This window comes from Ovis aries, chromosome 3 (genome assembly GCF_016772045.2).
Source record: "Ovis aries strain OAR_USU_Benz2616 breed Rambouillet chromosome 3, ARS-UI_Ramb_v3.0, whole genome shotgun sequence".
Classification (NCBI taxonomy): domain Eukaryota; kingdom Metazoa; phylum Chordata; class Mammalia; order Artiodactyla; family Bovidae; genus Ovis; species Ovis aries.
Window position 1 is genome coordinate 213,752,350 of NC_056056.1, and position 16,585 is coordinate 213,768,934.

General features: G+C 43.8%; 1 protein-coding gene across 30 annotated transcripts in view; it reads left to right on the forward strand.

The window, feature by feature from the left end:
- ERC1 (ELKS/RAB6-interacting/CAST family member 1) overlaps positions 1–16,585 on the forward strand; it is a 271,872-nt gene that overhangs the window by 138,673 nt on the left and 116,614 nt on the right. For all 30 annotated transcript variants that reach the window (XM_060413515.1, XM_060413527.1, XM_060413514.1 and 27 more), the window contains one exon: positions 15,976–16,136. In XM_060413515.1, coding sequence (XP_060269498.1) covers positions 15,976–16,136 — 161 coding nt within the window. The remainder of the gene's footprint in view (positions 1–15,975; positions 16,137–16,585) is intronic.

Below are 16,585 nucleotides of genomic sequence, written 5' to 3' on the forward strand. Positions count from 1 at the left end.
GTTTTTGTTCTTAAGGATTTATTAAATCCCCTACGGCTGTGAGTCTACCCAGTCAGTTCCATAGCAGTTATCGCCGTGATGGGGCGAGCACTGTTTCACACGGACCAGGTAGGGCCATGAAGCAGGACTGGTAGCTGGGCAGCCTCGAGAAGACGGCATGGCAATGAGCCTGTGACTGGACTCCCCAGCCTTCCCATTGCCTTCTTACCTTCAGCTGCTGCCAAAACGGATAGCTCGTAATCTGGTTCTATAAACCTAATCCTGTACTGATCTGAGTATTTAGAGCAAATTATATTTTCCTCATTTATAAATTGATGGTCATGCTCAGAAAATAAAATACTTTCACTTATGCTGCCTTTTCCATAAGCATCTATTGTATACCATATATTTTTCCAGATACTGAGCATTGAAAACAAGAAGGTATGGGATACAGCCTGTGCCTCAGGAAGTCCATGTTTACTGGGAACGACTGGAGAATGGACCTGTCTTTAATCATGGTTCAGATTGCTAAGTGCCACTGGTCAGGATCTGAATAGAGGGCTTTACAAGTAGAAGAGGAAGGGCCACTCTCACCTTCTGAGAGGGACAGCGTTGTGCCCATGAAATGTGTGTGTCTTTCTAAATAAACCCAGTTTCACTTAAAAAAAAACTAGAAGCGGAAGGGCAGCATGTAATCCCGTGCAGAGAGATCCTCAAAAGGCTTCCTGGAGGAGGTGGCTTATGCACGCACTCAGTCTTATTTAGTGTCAGGCAAAGAAGAGGTTTTGTTTATTTATGCATTCTAGGTTATTCTTTAGGCTTTGCTGAAGAATGTTAGCTGTATTATATGGTAGTAGAATTGTGACCACATCAGGTTTGTCTTTTCAGCCCGGTTCTCTCATCTGAGATGCAAGCGAAGTCTCCTTCATATCAGCTGTGTATCTTTACCAGTATTTCACTGCCATCTCAATTGGAAGCCATCCAAATTCAGAGCTCTTTGATTTCTCACCCTGCAACCAGTCTTTCCCTCAGGCTTTTTCTTCTCATCTGAGAAAGCCCTCTTATCCTACAGAACTTAGGCGCTGTTGGTGGGAGGGGAGTCAAGTCCGAGAAAGGCAGGAGTGACAGCTCAGGTGCTGAGACTCTGTGCTGTGACTCTGGTTCAGAGGCCCCTTCAGAGCTGCAGGGAAACCATCGTGCCTGGTGGCTAAGAAGTGGGCTCTCGAGCTAGACGCCTTGGCTGGAATTATGGATCCACCACTTACAGGTTGTGACCTCAGGCGAGTTGCTTTGCATCAGCTCCTTGAGCGGTCAGAGAAGGTGTGTACGTAGTGCTGGGGAGGTGCTGGCATAACGCGGTGCACGTGCCATGTGAGGAGCGGCTGTGTGTATACAGCACTTAGAGACAGGCAGTCAGTAGACCTCAGCATCCTTGACACTTCTCTTGTCTCCACCATGGCCCTTGACAGCCCTATAGGGAGGGCTGGTCCCACCAGTCCCAGGCCTCAAAGAAGTCTAGAATCCATAGACCCTACCTGGTTGATCCAGCAACAGTGATGACATGTTTAAGTAACCATTTTCATACATATGCTTCATACAAGTTTTCATCCTTGTCGCTTGAGGAAATCCTTCTCCCCTCCCCTCACCTGGCCTGGAAGTTTTAGCCTCTGCATCAGCTGAGGCTGCCACAGCCTACTAACAGGCAGGCCATGTGGTCATCATTCTGGCCACCGGATTCTTCATTCTCTGAGAGCATGTCTTAGGTCAGTGCAGGAGCGTAGTCTGTGCATAATTTTCCAAGTTACTTTCAGGTTTTCCTCTTGAAGATAGTTTGGACAGCTTTAGTAAATGAATAGAAACGTATGCTGTGAAATAATGGGGAAATAGGAGATGTTATATGAATTGATGCTTTCAAACTGTGGTGCTGGAGAAGACTCTTGAGAGTCCCTTGGACAGCAAGGACAGTCTGTCCTAAAGGAGATCAACCCTGATTACTCATTGGAAGGACTGATGGTGAAGCTCCAATGCTTTGGCCACCTCTTGGGAAGAGCCTACTCATTGGAAGACTGATGCTGGGAAAGATTGAAGGCAAAAGGAGAAGGGAGCAGCAGAGGATGAGACAGATAGATAGCATCACCGACGCAATAGACATGAGTTTGAACAAACTCCAGGATAGGGGTTTGTGAAGTGAAGGACAGGGAAGCCTGGCGTGCTGCAAAGAGTCAGACACAACTGAGCAGCTGAACAGCGATGTAAGAAAGTTTGGTTGTCGGCAACGTAAACTGTGCTTTTAAAGCAGTTCACTGGTTTCTGCAGACGTCATCATTTTTCATCAGTGCAAAGACTGAAGATGCTGTTGTCATGCAACATTTTATCAATAAACATATGGAAGCTACGTGTTTAACATTCAAGGGTCTAAGGAGATGTGACAGTTAAATTCACAGCCATGATCTCTTCGCCGTGTGTAATCGTTCCAATATTTAAATTAGGCTCCTTCAAGATGCACCTAGTAAGTCTCATTGTAGAAGGTTGCTCTGGTGTCAGAGTTTGGGTCTTCTTTGTTACGGTGACTGGTTATGAAATGAGGCACTTGACAGACTGAAGTGAGACTGCTGGAAATACGTCACGTCTGCCTTCACGGTGACAGCTGGCTACAAGACAAGCCCCACCAGAGCCTCTCTGCAGTTGACAGGGGACTTCAAAGGCCACCAGTGCTGCCACTTCAAAGGAGGGTCCTGCCATCTCTGGCTGGTTTAAAGAAGCAGTTAAACGGCCGTGCCTAGCCGTAGCAGAAATCTCTGTGTTTAGACTTCTCCTTTTGATCTTTGAGAGTTGTATGAAATGCGTGTTAAGTTGAAGGAATGATACAGTCTGCAGTGATGGCAACCCAGTATTATTCTGCGTTTCAGTCCACTTATTAGTGGAAATCACCCAAGTATGTTCAAATAACAGCAAGTCTCAAGACTCAAGTGTCTCAGCAAACATTCAAAAAAAGAGTTGAAACTGTTTGAATGCTGTAGTCACCTTCACAAATGCAGAATAAGTCAGATGTAAATTAAAATGAAACTCTCGGTGTGTTTTAAAAACTGTCCTTCAGTCTCTCCTTGTAATTTTTATCCCCTTTTAGTTAGAAACTAGTTCTGAATGTTGATAGTAAGAGTGAGAGACAGCAATAACCAACTTATGATCTCAAGGCTGATTTGCATGGTTTAAACTGACATTTCTCTATATTTACTAACTCTGTACTTAAAAACTTAAGTTTGTTCTATTTAAACTCTTATCCAGTTATGCTGGATACACTTTTGAAATAATTAATCTTTTTATCATTATTGAACAAGCAAGCAAGCAGAGATCTCAGTTTTAGTAAAACTTGTAATAGCAGATCAGAATCCTAACAAGCATCTTTATGATAACAAGGAAAAGGCAGCAAGGTGAAGTCTTCCAGTTATTAATAGAATGCCGTGACCTTTTGTTATTTACAGGGTTCCCCTCTTACCATATGTATTGTAGAAGGGTTAAGCTAAGAAACCCTCAGATTCTTCCACCCTGAGCTTCTGTTTTCTTAGTTTCTTCCTACATAAAATGAATAATTTAGACTTGCCAGAAGCTTGGGCCAGTATAACTTCTTCTCTAGTTTTGCCAGATGGGGTCAGTAGACAACAGCTAAAGAAATTAGAAAGGAAAACTGAAGCCCCCAGGAAATAACCACATGTGATGGTTATGATCCCCCCCCCAAAAAAATCCCTATATTCATCAGTAATTTGTAAAATAATTCTTAAAAAGAAATTAAGAATCACTTTAATTTGTGAAGTAATTTTTTAAAAGACAACTTCCGTTTGTCTTTCTCTGTTCCTGGCTTCCTTTTAGAAACTTTCTGATAAAATAGTGCATGCTTATATTATCCTGGAACTTCAGGAAATACCTGTTTCAGAATTTCAGCTCGATTTTTTTTTTTCTTTTTGTTCAACAAAAAGACCACATCTGCATTTTCAGAAGTTAAACGAAAATAGTTACTGCAGTGGAGAAGTAATAGAACTTTGGCATGCCTCACGTTGAGCCCAGAGTTGAGGGCCGCAGTCTGTAGATACTGGATTTCCAAGCCAGCGGTTTTTAAGCTTGTATCCACCACGTGTGACTGCTGCTGTACTGGGAGGCGCTTATGGAATCTTCCTGGCAGGTCTGTGACAGATCTGTTTGCTCGTACTGCGTTCTCGGGTGTTTGGCCCTTACCCTGGACTCTCCTGAGCAGTCTGATAAACTGAGTTATTGACGACAGAGGCAGTCATCCAAAATGCAGACAAAGGTACAGTCGTAGGAGCCAGATGGCTTCCCGCTGGTGTTTATATGCAGTTTATGTTCCCCTTGGCTGCGCCTCCCTGGATGTTTTTAATGAAACCTATTTTCCTAGAGAAATCTGCACAGCGGGGCTGGTCTTGCACAGCAGAGAGTTCTCGTGTGTGTGTGTGGCGTGGCCCAAGCTCTGCCTCGGTGCTCACAGGTCTCTTCCTATGTCCTCCGCCCTCTTGAGTGAGTGAAGGTGTGCAGGGCTCTGAGCCAGAATCAGGTGACGTGGGTGCTGTGCCGTCTTCTGTTTATTAGCTGTGATGGAGGGCGAGGCCCCTAGTGCCTCTAGGCCTCTGTGCTCTCACCTGTGTGGAGTCGACTATCACCCCGACAGGTGTTCTGGTTTTCTGTAAAGGCAGGACACAGATGTTGAGCCTCATTTATTACGGCCAGACCAGAACAATCCTGTATAGTGTGTATGAGTGTGTGCATGCTCACGTGTGAGTTCCCTCTTTGTGTCCCTGGGTTGCCAGACATTAAATCCCACACTTTTACTTTTCTCCTTTAGCTACTAATAAACTTTTTATACAGACAAATAACTGTCTTTTGCCAGTATTTTCTTTGTAACCATTTTTTCAGGGGTTATATTGAAATCATGTTTTCTCCACAACACCTATCTCTAATTAATGAAGTAGTACTTTTTACTTCTAGATAGCTGTTTGATTTTTTTTTTTAGCAGTACAAATGATAGGGATTAAAATTTCCAGTTAAAATGTCAATAAGCTTTTGTTTTTGATGGTGAAAACTTAAGGAAACAGTCTGAGACTGTTTCATGCAGATTGTGCATTTGACCTTAGAGGTGGGGTCTCTAGCCTTAAATGCTCTGACTTCATGCTAGGAAGAGGACTGCTGTTTTCTGTAGTAAAGTTGCATTAAGGTTTTCTCCCTGTGAAGTGACCATATAAATTTTAAAACTTATTTTTAATTTGAGGATAATTGCTTTACAATGTGTTAGTTTCTGCTGTACAGCAAAGTGAATCAGCTATACATATCCATAGATGCCCTTCCTCTTGAGCGTCCCACCCACCCCTCATCCTGCCCCTCTACGTCAGCACAGAGCACTGAGCTGAGCTCCGTGTGCTGCACGGCAGCTTCCCAGTAGCTGTCTGTTTACACACATTAGTGTCTGTATGTCAGTGCTGCTCTCCCAGTTTGTCCCATCCTCCCCTTCCCCTGCTGGGTCTGCAGGTCTGTTCTCTATGTCTGTGTCTCTATTCCTGCCCTGTGGATAGGTTCATCAGTATCGTTTTTCTAGATTTGGCAAAACTCTATTAGTCTTTGCCCTGCTTCATTCTGTACTCCAAGGCCAAGTTTGCCTGTTACTCCAGGTGTTTCTTGACTTACTACTTTTACATTCCAGTCCCCTATAATGAAAAGGACATCTCTTTTGGGTGTTAGTTCTAAAAGGTCTTATAGGTCTTCATAGAACCATTCAACTTCAGCTTCTTCAGTGTTACTGGTTGGAGCATAGGCTTGGATCACTGTGATATTGAATGATTTGCCTTGGAAACGAACAGAGATCATTCTGTCATTTTTGAGATTGCATCCAAGTACTGCATTTTGGACTCTTTTGTTGACCATGATGGCTACTCCATTTCTTCTAAGGGATTTCTGCCCACAGTAGTAGATACAATGGTCATCTGAGTTAAATTCACCCATTCCAGATCAGCCCTGGGATTTCTTTGGAAGGAATGATGCTGAAGCTGAAACTCCAGTACTTTGGCCACCTCATGCGAAGAGTTGACTCATTGGAAAAGACTCTGATGCTGGGAGGGATTGGGGGCAGGAGGAGAAGGGGACAACAGAGGATGAGATGGCTGGATGGCATCACTGACTCGATGGACGTGAATCTGAGTGAACTCCGGGAGTTGGTGATGGACAGGGAGGCCTGGCGTGCTGCGATTCATGAGGTCGCAAAGAGTCAGACACTACTGAGTGACTGAACTGATACATATGTGTAGCCAACTAACTTTAAGGAAATGTCTTCCCCAAAACCTAGACAGCTTGCACAGCCCTCCTAGTGTCTTCTGTATCCTGATGTGTTCTGTATCTATTCCCTGGTGGCTCAAGTGCTAAAGTATCCACTTGTAACACAGGAGACCCGGGTTCAATCCCTGGGTCGGAAAGAGCCCTTGGAGAAGGAAATGGCTCTCCCCACTCCAGTATCCTTACCTGGAGAATCCCGTGGACAGAGGATCCTGGCGGGCTACAGTCCATGCGGTCACAAAGAGTCCAACTCGCCTGAGCAACTGACATTTTCACTTTGACTTTCCAGGAATACACAGAAAAATTTTGTGATGTCATCTAGATTATTTCTAGCCTCCTTTCTCACAGGTGTAGAAGAGGAGCCATGCAGTTTATGTGGACCCAGGAAATTAGTAACTTTATATTTTACTTGATTCTGGTACAAGCTATTTGTGGCTAAAATAAGCAGTTGATAGCAGAAATTAATCAAGTAATGGTCTCCACAAAAAAAAAAAAATAGTTTTCAGTGCTTACTTCCGATTTTGAACTCTTAGTTTTAGTGTTGTGTGACCAGGAAATCACGTAAATAGAATCGATCATGAGATAAACATCGGCCCCTGCACAGCCTCTTTCCAGCCTCTGTGACTCACGTGATGGAGGTTCTCCCAGCAGGGGGACGTTGTCACTTCGCTTTGATAACATACACCCACATTTTATTGATGTCGGAGTTCTCAGGCTCCACAGTGGAGTAATGAGTACTTAATATAGGACTTATCTACCCACACCCTCTGCGAAAATTGAGACGGCTTGAAAAAGAAGCATTTCTCTCACGTTATTGTGTTTCCACTCTTTTCAAATTTATCTCCAGTTGAAGATGTGTCAGCCACAGCATGCTATTCCTAGAAACGTAAAGGCAGCCGCCAGTGGAGGGGCACAGCCAGTCAACGTGAATCCAGCTCCTCGGCGAGTTGGCCTTAACTGTACGGGTGTTCGGGAGCCCCATGCAGCATCAGACATTATGGAGCATCCTAGAGGAATGTGAAGCTATTTTGAAGGACATTAAAGAAAACTTTTTTTTGTAAATTTCTCACCCATGGGAGCACATTAATTATTTAAAGTGTCATTTGTTGATTTTTTAAAAATATATATATGTTTTAAAACACATGTCACTGGACCAGATTATAGTTGGGACATGTGAGCTCTAGCCCTCTGGCCAAGGATCAAACCTGGGTTTATTGCATTGGGAGCATGGAGTCTAAGCCAGTGGACCACCAGGGGAATCTCATCATTTGCTGATTTTATTTGGCACTGTTGGAGAAATCCAGCAGTGCATCAAAAGGCAAGAAATCAAGAGACTCCCCGAGCTAAGCAGTAGTTTGTACAGTTTCTTCTTTGTGACTTTTGCTAAGGTTTGGGTTCCTCATAGTGTCAGGAGGCTAACAGACAGCAGTGGTATCTGACAGTTCCCAGATAACATACTGCTTAATTCAGTGCTCTTTGTTACCATTAGGTCACCTCAAGAATCACTTATATCTTATTTTCAATAAACAGAATAGGAAGTTAAAACTAATGTTATCATATAAGTCATGTGCATTTAAATGGAAACTAGACAAACAGAACTTTTACGTTGCTGTTTTGGTGGCCTCTGGTTCATTTTGAAGTGCCTGGTGGAGTTAGCTCTACTGTTCTTCTCATCTTGGATTTTACCAGACCCCGCCTCCCTCAGCCCCTGATCATCTGAGCTCTGCTCCATCACCGCCACACTGTCCAGGGCTTTCTTGCCTTAACCTAGCTCTTCAGCTCCTCTTTTCCCTTTTATGTTTCCTACTAGATCACCAGAGTTTACAGATTCATGTCTCTTCCTTCACCCCTTCAGCAAATACTCACTGTCTACTCAGTGAGTGTCTACCCTGGGCCCTGGCACTGAGACACATTCTCTCTTTACCTCTGAAACCGCTTTGACCTTCTTTGCCTATTAATCTGGCCTTTCCCCTGGCGTCTCCCGACAACCCTCTCTGGTGATCGTGGCCATTGTTTAGTTGCCAAGTTGTGTCTAATGCTTTGCGACCCTGTGGGCAGCAGCCCATCAGGCTCCTCCGACCGTGGGGCTCTCCAGGCAAGAATGCTGGAGTGGGTTGCCATGTCCTTCTCCAGGGGATCTTCTGGACCCAGGGATCGCACCTGTGTCTCCTGAGCTGGCAGGTGGTTTCTTCACCTCTGAGCCACCTGGCAAGCCCTTCTGGTGATCAGTAAATGTTTATTCTGCGCCTTGGAGTAGGAGGGCAGACTCTCAGCTGTCCTGTTTCCTGCTGCCGCTGTCCGGCACAGCCTTATAGGAGCCTCTGCTTCCTCAGGGCTCAGGCTGTTCAGCTGTGGTGTGAAGCTTTTCCATGAAGTGTTTCCTGCCTCGCTGACTTGAGCACCCACATGGATAACCCATCTGTCTGTCCTCTCCAATTCCTGGCCCGAGAGGTCACTGCCTCCACGGCCTTTCTTCATCCCACATCTGACATCCTTGACCTTATTACTGTAATCCACCTCCACCCACCTCGTGACAGTCCCTTCCTCTCAGATCACTTTCCTGTCACCTCAGCTTTCAGGGTCCCATGACAGCTGTCTTTCTGTGTCGTTAGAGCCCCTGTGTCTTTTTTCACTTTATCCTAGCCCCTCTCTGTTCAGCTTAGATTCCTTAGTCCATTGTTTTAGTCATTCTCATCTTAACTCTAAATCCTATTGCTCCTCTGTTTCGTCCCATCCTTTGGTACCTTCTTGTTGCTTTGGGGAGAAAAGCCCAAACCCCTCGTGAGGCCTTCTCAATCCTTCTGCGTCTGACCACTTCCTGCCTCTCCTGCACATGGCCTCCCTTCTTTCCATGTTCTCAGGGCTTTGCTTTCACCTTTTTATCTTCTCAGATAGATGCATGTCTATATGCACTTTCGTACTCCAGGGCTTCTAAACACACCAGGCCTGGGGGCTGGAGTGCTGTTTTCCTCCGCACCAGCTCCTTGACTTCCTTGGGGGATCTTTCCCTCAGTCCCCCACAGCACAGACGAAGGCCTCATGCTGCTTATCCTCATGGCATCCTGTGCTTCCTTCAGTTCAGTCAGTTCAGTCGTGTCCGACTCTTTGTGACCCCATGAATTGCAGCACGCCAGGCCTCCCTGTCCATCACCAACTCCCAGAGTTCACTCAGACTCACGTCCATCAAGTCGGTGATGCCATCCAGCCATCTCATCCTCTGTTGTCCCCTTCTCCTCCTGCCCCCAATCCCTCCCAGCATCAGAGTCTTTTCCAATGAGTCAACTCTTCGCATGAGGTGGCCAAAGTACTGGAGTTTCAGCTTCAGCATCATTTCCTCCAAAGAAATCCCAGGGCTGATCTCCTTCAGAATGGACTGGTTGGATCTCCTTGCAGTCCAAGGGACTCTCAAGAATCTTCTCCAACACCACAGTTCAAAAACATCAATTCTTCGGCGCTCAGCTTTCTTCACAGTCCAACTCTCACACCCATGCATGACCACTGGAAAAACCATAGCCTTGACTAGACAGAACTTTGTTGACAAAGTAATGTCTCTGCTTTTGAATATGCTATCTAGGTTGGTCATAACTTTTCTTCCAAGGAGTAAGCGTCTTTTAATTTCATGGCTGCAGTTACCATCTGCAGTGATTTTGGAGCCCCCAAAATAAAGTTTGACACTGTTTCCACTGTTTCCCCATCTATTTCCCATGAAGTGATGGGACCAGATGCCATGATCTTCATTTTCTGAATGTTGAGCTTTAAGCCAGCTTTTTCACTCTCCTCTTTCACTCTCATCAAGAGGCTCTTTAGTTCCTCTTCACTTTCTGCCATAAGGGTGGTGTCATCTGCATATCTGAGGTTATTGATACTTCTCCCGGCAATCTTGATTCCAGCTTGTGTTTCTTCCAGCCCAGCGTTTCTCATGATGTACTCTGCGTATAAGTTAAATAAGCAGGGTGACAATATACAGCCTTGACATACTCCTGTTCTTATTTGGAACCAGCCTGTTGTTCCATGTCCAGTTCTAACTGTTGCTTCCTGACCTGCATATAGGTTTCTCAAGAGGCAGGTCAGGTGGTCTGTATTCCCATCTCTTTCAGAATTTTCCACAGTTTCTTGTGATCCACACAGTCAAAGGCTTTGGTGTAGTCAATAACGCAGAAATAGATGTTTTTCTGGAACTCTCTTGCTTTTTCCATGATCCAGCGGATGTTGGCAATTTGATCTCTGGTTCCTCTGCCTTTTCTAAAACCAGGTTGAACATCTGGAAGTTCACGGTTCACGTATTGCTGAAGCCTGGCTTGGAGATTTTGAGCATTACTTTACTAGCGTGTGAGATGAGTGCAATTGTGTGCTTCCTTACATGAATCTATTCATGATTTCACATTGCTGAATGTGAGTAATGAACGATTGTATCTTTGTGTGGACTCTGAGCGCAAGGGCAGTCGGGAAACATGTATGTCTGTCAAGCCCTGGCAGTATAACACAGTGCCTGGCACATGGGGGAGGATTAAGTATCTGGATGGGGGAAGAAAAAGGGGAGAAAAGGATAGAAAGATGCAGAAGTGGGCCTGGGAATGCTCCCTGGAGGGATCGTTAGATGCAGTCGTGGAAAGCTGTCTTAGGACTTTTTTGGACGCTGATGCCCTATGGCAGAGCAGCAGCATCTGTGCACTCAGTGGCACCTCACTGCCTCAGTTGGAATCCCATCTCTGCCCCTTCTGGCTGTGTGACCCGGAATAAGGCACTTAAACCCACTACACCCTCTTCTGTAGAGTTGAGGATAATATTAATACGACCTCACAGGATCCTTGTGAGAATTTAATGAGACAACACATGGAAAGTGCTTAGAACATTTCAAAGGACTCAAATAGTATCAGTCACTGTTACTCTTGTTATAATAGCTGTAACTGTTCCATATTCATAAAATAGTGCACTGCTGGTGTATATCTTACCAAAGAAGTACCATGTGTTGGCCAGAAGAACATACTGGGATAAAGAGAAGATTTCTTATATAAGTACTAGCATAAATCTCTTGGGAAATCTATAAATTCAGATTCTCACATGAGTACTGATTGTGAGACACCTGCAGCAGTTTGTTAGGAGACGGTAGTGGAACGTGTGCGTGCAGGTATGTGTGTCTGTTCTCATTCATGCTTCAGTCAGGCTTCTCGACTCAGGGGCTAGGTGACTTTTTTTTTTTTTTTGGTGATTGTGTGGCAGAGTGAGTCTTAATCTAGAATTTTGTTGAAATCAGGAAAACGAGTGGACTTGCCGTGTGAAAATCTGACTTATCAGTGAATGCCTAACCTCTAAATAATCTTCTTTTTGTGCCCTTCCTTTTTCCTTTTGATTGTTTTCCCTTTCTCTTTGGAGACTTAGGCCACCTATCTTCCCAAGGAATTCTAACAAGATTTTCCAGAAGCATCTTGAAAACTGCAGATAGCGTTTTGCTCTTGGTTGTGGGAAACGTGGAGACACAGCTTTGCCAGCCCCGCGGCACCCAGGCTCTTTGCTGCCTAGGGAAACCGGCCCGTGGTGAAACCATAACTTGTTCCCTTTTGATTCTGAGTCGAAGTTTATTAGCTTGTGATTTAAGCAAACCATCTGGTGCTGCTGGCACTGCACACTGTCTGCCTAGAGCTCCCTCCTTAATGTCTTAGTGGAGGCAGTTTAGGTTACATACTTGAATCCCTGCTCTGGTCTGGACTTTTTTCTTTTAATGTCTTAAAACATGTGCTTTTGAAAATCATACTGTGACCCGAAGCACATTTTAAAATTGTGGAGAATTTCTTCATTGTTTGGTGTGGTATGTATTACTTCTTTTCTTCTCCTCAGCTTTCATTACCTTCATGTCTCAATTGTTGTTCAGTTGCTAAGTTGTGACTCCATGGACTGCAACATGCCAGGCTCCCCTGTCCTACACTATCTCCTGGAGCTTGCTCAGACTCATACCCATTGAGTCAGTGATGCCATCCAACCATCTCATCCTCTGTCACTCCCTTCTCCTCCTGCCCTCAGTCTTTCCCACCATCAAGGTCTTTTCCAATGAGTCAGCCCTTTGCATCAGATGGCCAAAGTATTGGAGCTTCAGCATCAGTCCTTCCAAGAATACTCAGGACTGATTTCCTTTAGGATTGACTGGTTTGATCTTGCAGTCCAAGGGACTCTCAAGAGTCTTCTCCAACACCACAGTTCAAAAGTATCAATTCTCTGGCTCTCAGACTTCTTTATGATCCAACTCTCACATCCATGCATGTCTACGGTGTCTGTACCCAAAACTACATTAACAACTTTTGTAAGGTGGGCATGAAACGGGATGAATGTCCGAGTGGAGACAGCTGACTGTGTTCTCTGGGACTGTGGAAAAGTAACAGAAAGCGAAGAATTTCAGTTTGGCTTTGAAGCTGTTTCCCTGGCTTGGAGCCAGAGTATAAATCAGGTGATTAGTTGGAAGTCCTGGTTTACGGGACCATTCTTACATTAGATGCCAAAATGCTTTAAAAGCTATTTGGATAAATGTATGATCTGAGGTGGAACTACCTTGAGGGTCTGGCACACAAATGGATGGGAAATTAAGCAATCCTTAAGAAAGCGATGTTTTACTAACAAGGAGAATTCTGTGAGTTTAACTTCGGAATGAAAGGTAACACATGTCTGTAACCATGGTAGACTAGATGCTGGGAAAATAATTCCAGAGAAACAGTTGAGGATGGCTAATAAAATACGCATTCATACATTGTCAAGAATGTAGGACATTCTCAGGCCAGGGGGTAAATTGAGAGGGAATTCAAAGATAAGTTATTGTTAAGCTGTTGAACTTAAATGCTGGGTTTTCGTCTTGGCAGGATGGAAGAAAAGGTCCATGGTAGCCTAAGGTGAAGAGTCTAACAGACAATCAGTTCTCCCTTTTTCTAAAAAGGGTCCATGATGCGCAGAATTGGTCCTATGAAAACACTAAGAAAATTAACTGGCCTTTGGTGAGACTAAAGAGAAAAAGAAGGCTCAGTGAGCAACGGTTGGAATGATACAGGGCTCATAAGTCCTGCAGGTATTAAAAAGAACAGGGATATCATTGCCAGTATGAAATGCCAAGAAAAATGAAACTTTAGCAAAACTAGCTAAATATGAAAAAGAAAACCTGGAAAAAAAGAATTGGTAATAAAATTTTTCCCCACTAATTTCAAGCCCAGAGAGTTATATTGGTGATTTTTAATAAACATAAAGGAGCAGATAATTTCATTCTTACAGTAACAATTCCAGAAACTAAAAAAGGAGGGACACGTTTTAGAAGGCCAGCATAATTTCCCATCAAAACTTGACAAAGCTAATACAGGAAAGGAAAAGTTTAGGCCTGTCTCAACCATGAACATAAATATAAAAATTCCTAAACAAAATATTGCCAGTCCACAAATAGTGTATGTGAAAAAGAAATGCTTGAAGTGAGGTTTATTCCAGGATTACAATACTGCTATCATCAGAAGATGAATTGCTGTCGTTTGGCACAATAAATTCCACTATTTTCACACAGTGGAATATCAGACAGTAATGAGAACTACAGTTTTGCCCAGCAATGTAGATGAATCTCACATATATAACGCCAGTGCTTAAAAGTATATACTATGTAATTCCATTTGTATAATGTTAAAACGAATAGACTAAACTAGAATGTTGCAATATGGTTACACTTTACCTAGGAAAGGGATATGAGAGTGGGGGTCCTGGTGATATTCTGGTTGTTGGTTTGCGAAAGGGATATGAGAGTGGGGGTCCTGGTGATATTCTGGTGGTTGGTTTGCGAGCTCTTTACATAGATTTGTTCACTTAGAACTCTTCAGATTGTACATTTATTATTTGTGTGTTTTTAGCTCAATAAAGGTTTACTAAAATCTTTAGATACATAAGAGTATGTGTAGAGTGGGCTTGGGGCTTTCCTGCTGGCTCAGTTGGTAAAGAATCCACCTGCAATGCAGGAGACCTGGGTTTGATCCCTGGGTTGGGAAGATCCCCTGGAGAAGAGAATGACAACCCACTCCAGTATTCTTGCCTGGAGAATCCCATGGACAGAGGAGCCTGGTAGGCTTCAGTCCATGGGTCGCAGAGAGTCAGACATGACTGAGCGACTGTAACTTTCACTTTTCAGAGTGGGCTTATGTTTGTATAGAAAGAGGAAGAATAATGTATTATACATGCTTTTGTATGTATAAGGTACCCCTTCAAGTTACTTAAGAAACTGATACCATAGCTTGCCTGGAGCAGTGAAAGACAGGATATGAATTAAACTGATAATGCGGAGTCATCTTTATTGATAGTCTTCAAAAAGGCAAAGCTTTTTTGTTGTAAAGCTTGCAGATATGTGAGTACATATCCGAGGAGATCTGCATAATAACAGAAGTCTCAGAGCAGGTGGGACAGTCAGGATGCTATTAGCTGAGAACAGTAACTTGACCACTTCTGAAAAGATACTCAAAGTAATTCAAGCGCCAGCAAACTAAATGTATCTGTTTACTGTTCATTTTTAACAGCTGTTTGTTGTTGTTCAGACGCTCAGTCGTGTCCACTTCCTTGTGACCCCATGGACTGCTCACACCAGGCTTCCCTGTCCTTCACCATCTCCCAGAGCTTAATCAAACTCATGTCCATTGAGTCAGTGATGCCATCCAACTGTCTCATCCTCTGTCGTCCCCTTCTGCTCTTGTCCTCAATCTTTCCCAGCATCAGGGTCTTTCCAGTGAGTCTGCTGTTACCAAACTACTTACATTCACCTTTACCTCTGAAAAGGATTGTATTAATAACCAGGATTATTTCTTGTCAGTAATCTTCTTCTGATTGGTATACTTGGCTGTTTGGTTATCTTGCTGAGGTTGCTTTTAGCTGATAACAGATACTTTTTGTCAGCATAATTTGGCCTCTGAATTAAGGTGAACTTGTTTATTTAAATAATTCTAATTTTGGAAGCACATGTGGAGATAACTGATAAAGTGCTGACCTTGCTCTCCTAGCTTCTTGTTTCTTCTCAGCATCTGTCCAGGTCTTCCTCAAGCATCCTGTCTCTTCTCCATCTGGTCATAGAGATATATTTCTACTTTTCTTCCTGCCTTTCTTGAGAAAACTCTACCTACCTGGCTCTAGAGCAAGAAATTATCTGATTGAATTCTAGCTGTTTGTTTAACTCAAAATTCTTGGTGATGGTGTAAACAGAAGAACCTCAGTTTGAACAAATAAAAGTGACTCATTTATGTTTATTCTGCATCTGGTATTAGTCAAGTTTATGGCTTTTATGTCCTAAAACCCTTCTAGAAATGTTTATTAAGATTTTGGTCCTTATATTTTTATCTGCATTATAGTGTTATTTCCATGGAAGTTTCTGGACTATTTCCAAGTAAGTGCCTTTAAAGGGGTTGTCTGTGGCAGACTGTTACTTCTTGAACTGATGCTCTTGGATTTATCAAAAAGAAAATGAAGTTCTTTGTGTCCTGAAGTGGAAACGATTAAGAGTGGCCACGGGAGATGTAGTTCTTTACCTGCCGTGTGTGTGACCCAATGAGAGCAGGATTTTCCGACGTGCATGTCTTCAGTGTTGTTGGCCCAGGTGCTGCCCACTGCCCAGTTCCTCCACCTATCTCCAGCCTGGGCCCTCAGTTTCTGACTTCTCCGTATCTCCCGCAGGTGGAGGAGTTACTGATGGCCATGGAGAAGGTGAAGCAGGAGCTGGAGTCCATGAAGGCAAAGCTGTCCTCCACTCAGCAGTCGCTGGCCGAGAAGGAAACGCATCTGACCAACCTCCGGGCCGAGAGAAGGAAGCACTTGGAGGAAGTTCTGGAGATGAAGTAAGTGTTTTTACCGTGTTCTCCACTCGCTAGCAGTGCTGGTCCTCGTCATTTTCATCTTCTGCCCCTTGGTTACCCCGACCCACTTAAGGCTAACCTGCTTCTTAGATCTGGAACAAATCCTGGTCAAATAGAAACAGATTTTGCCTCCTTCTCCTTGAAAAATAAGTCCTCTAGAGGACTATGTATCTATGTATCTGTGTCCAGTTGTATCTCTGAAACTCCTAAAACCTTCTGCAAAGTTCAGACAAGTCGTTGTTCCTGAGGTCTCATGATGGCTGCGCAATTTTAAAACTATTTTTTATTGTAAACATTTCCAGAGGTTCACAAAAGTAGAGACAGTAGTGTCGTGAACCTCCTCATACCACCCCAATATGTAATCATTAATATTTGCCAGTCTCCGGTCAGTTTCTACAACATTGCCACTTTTTTGTTTGTTTTGGCCACGT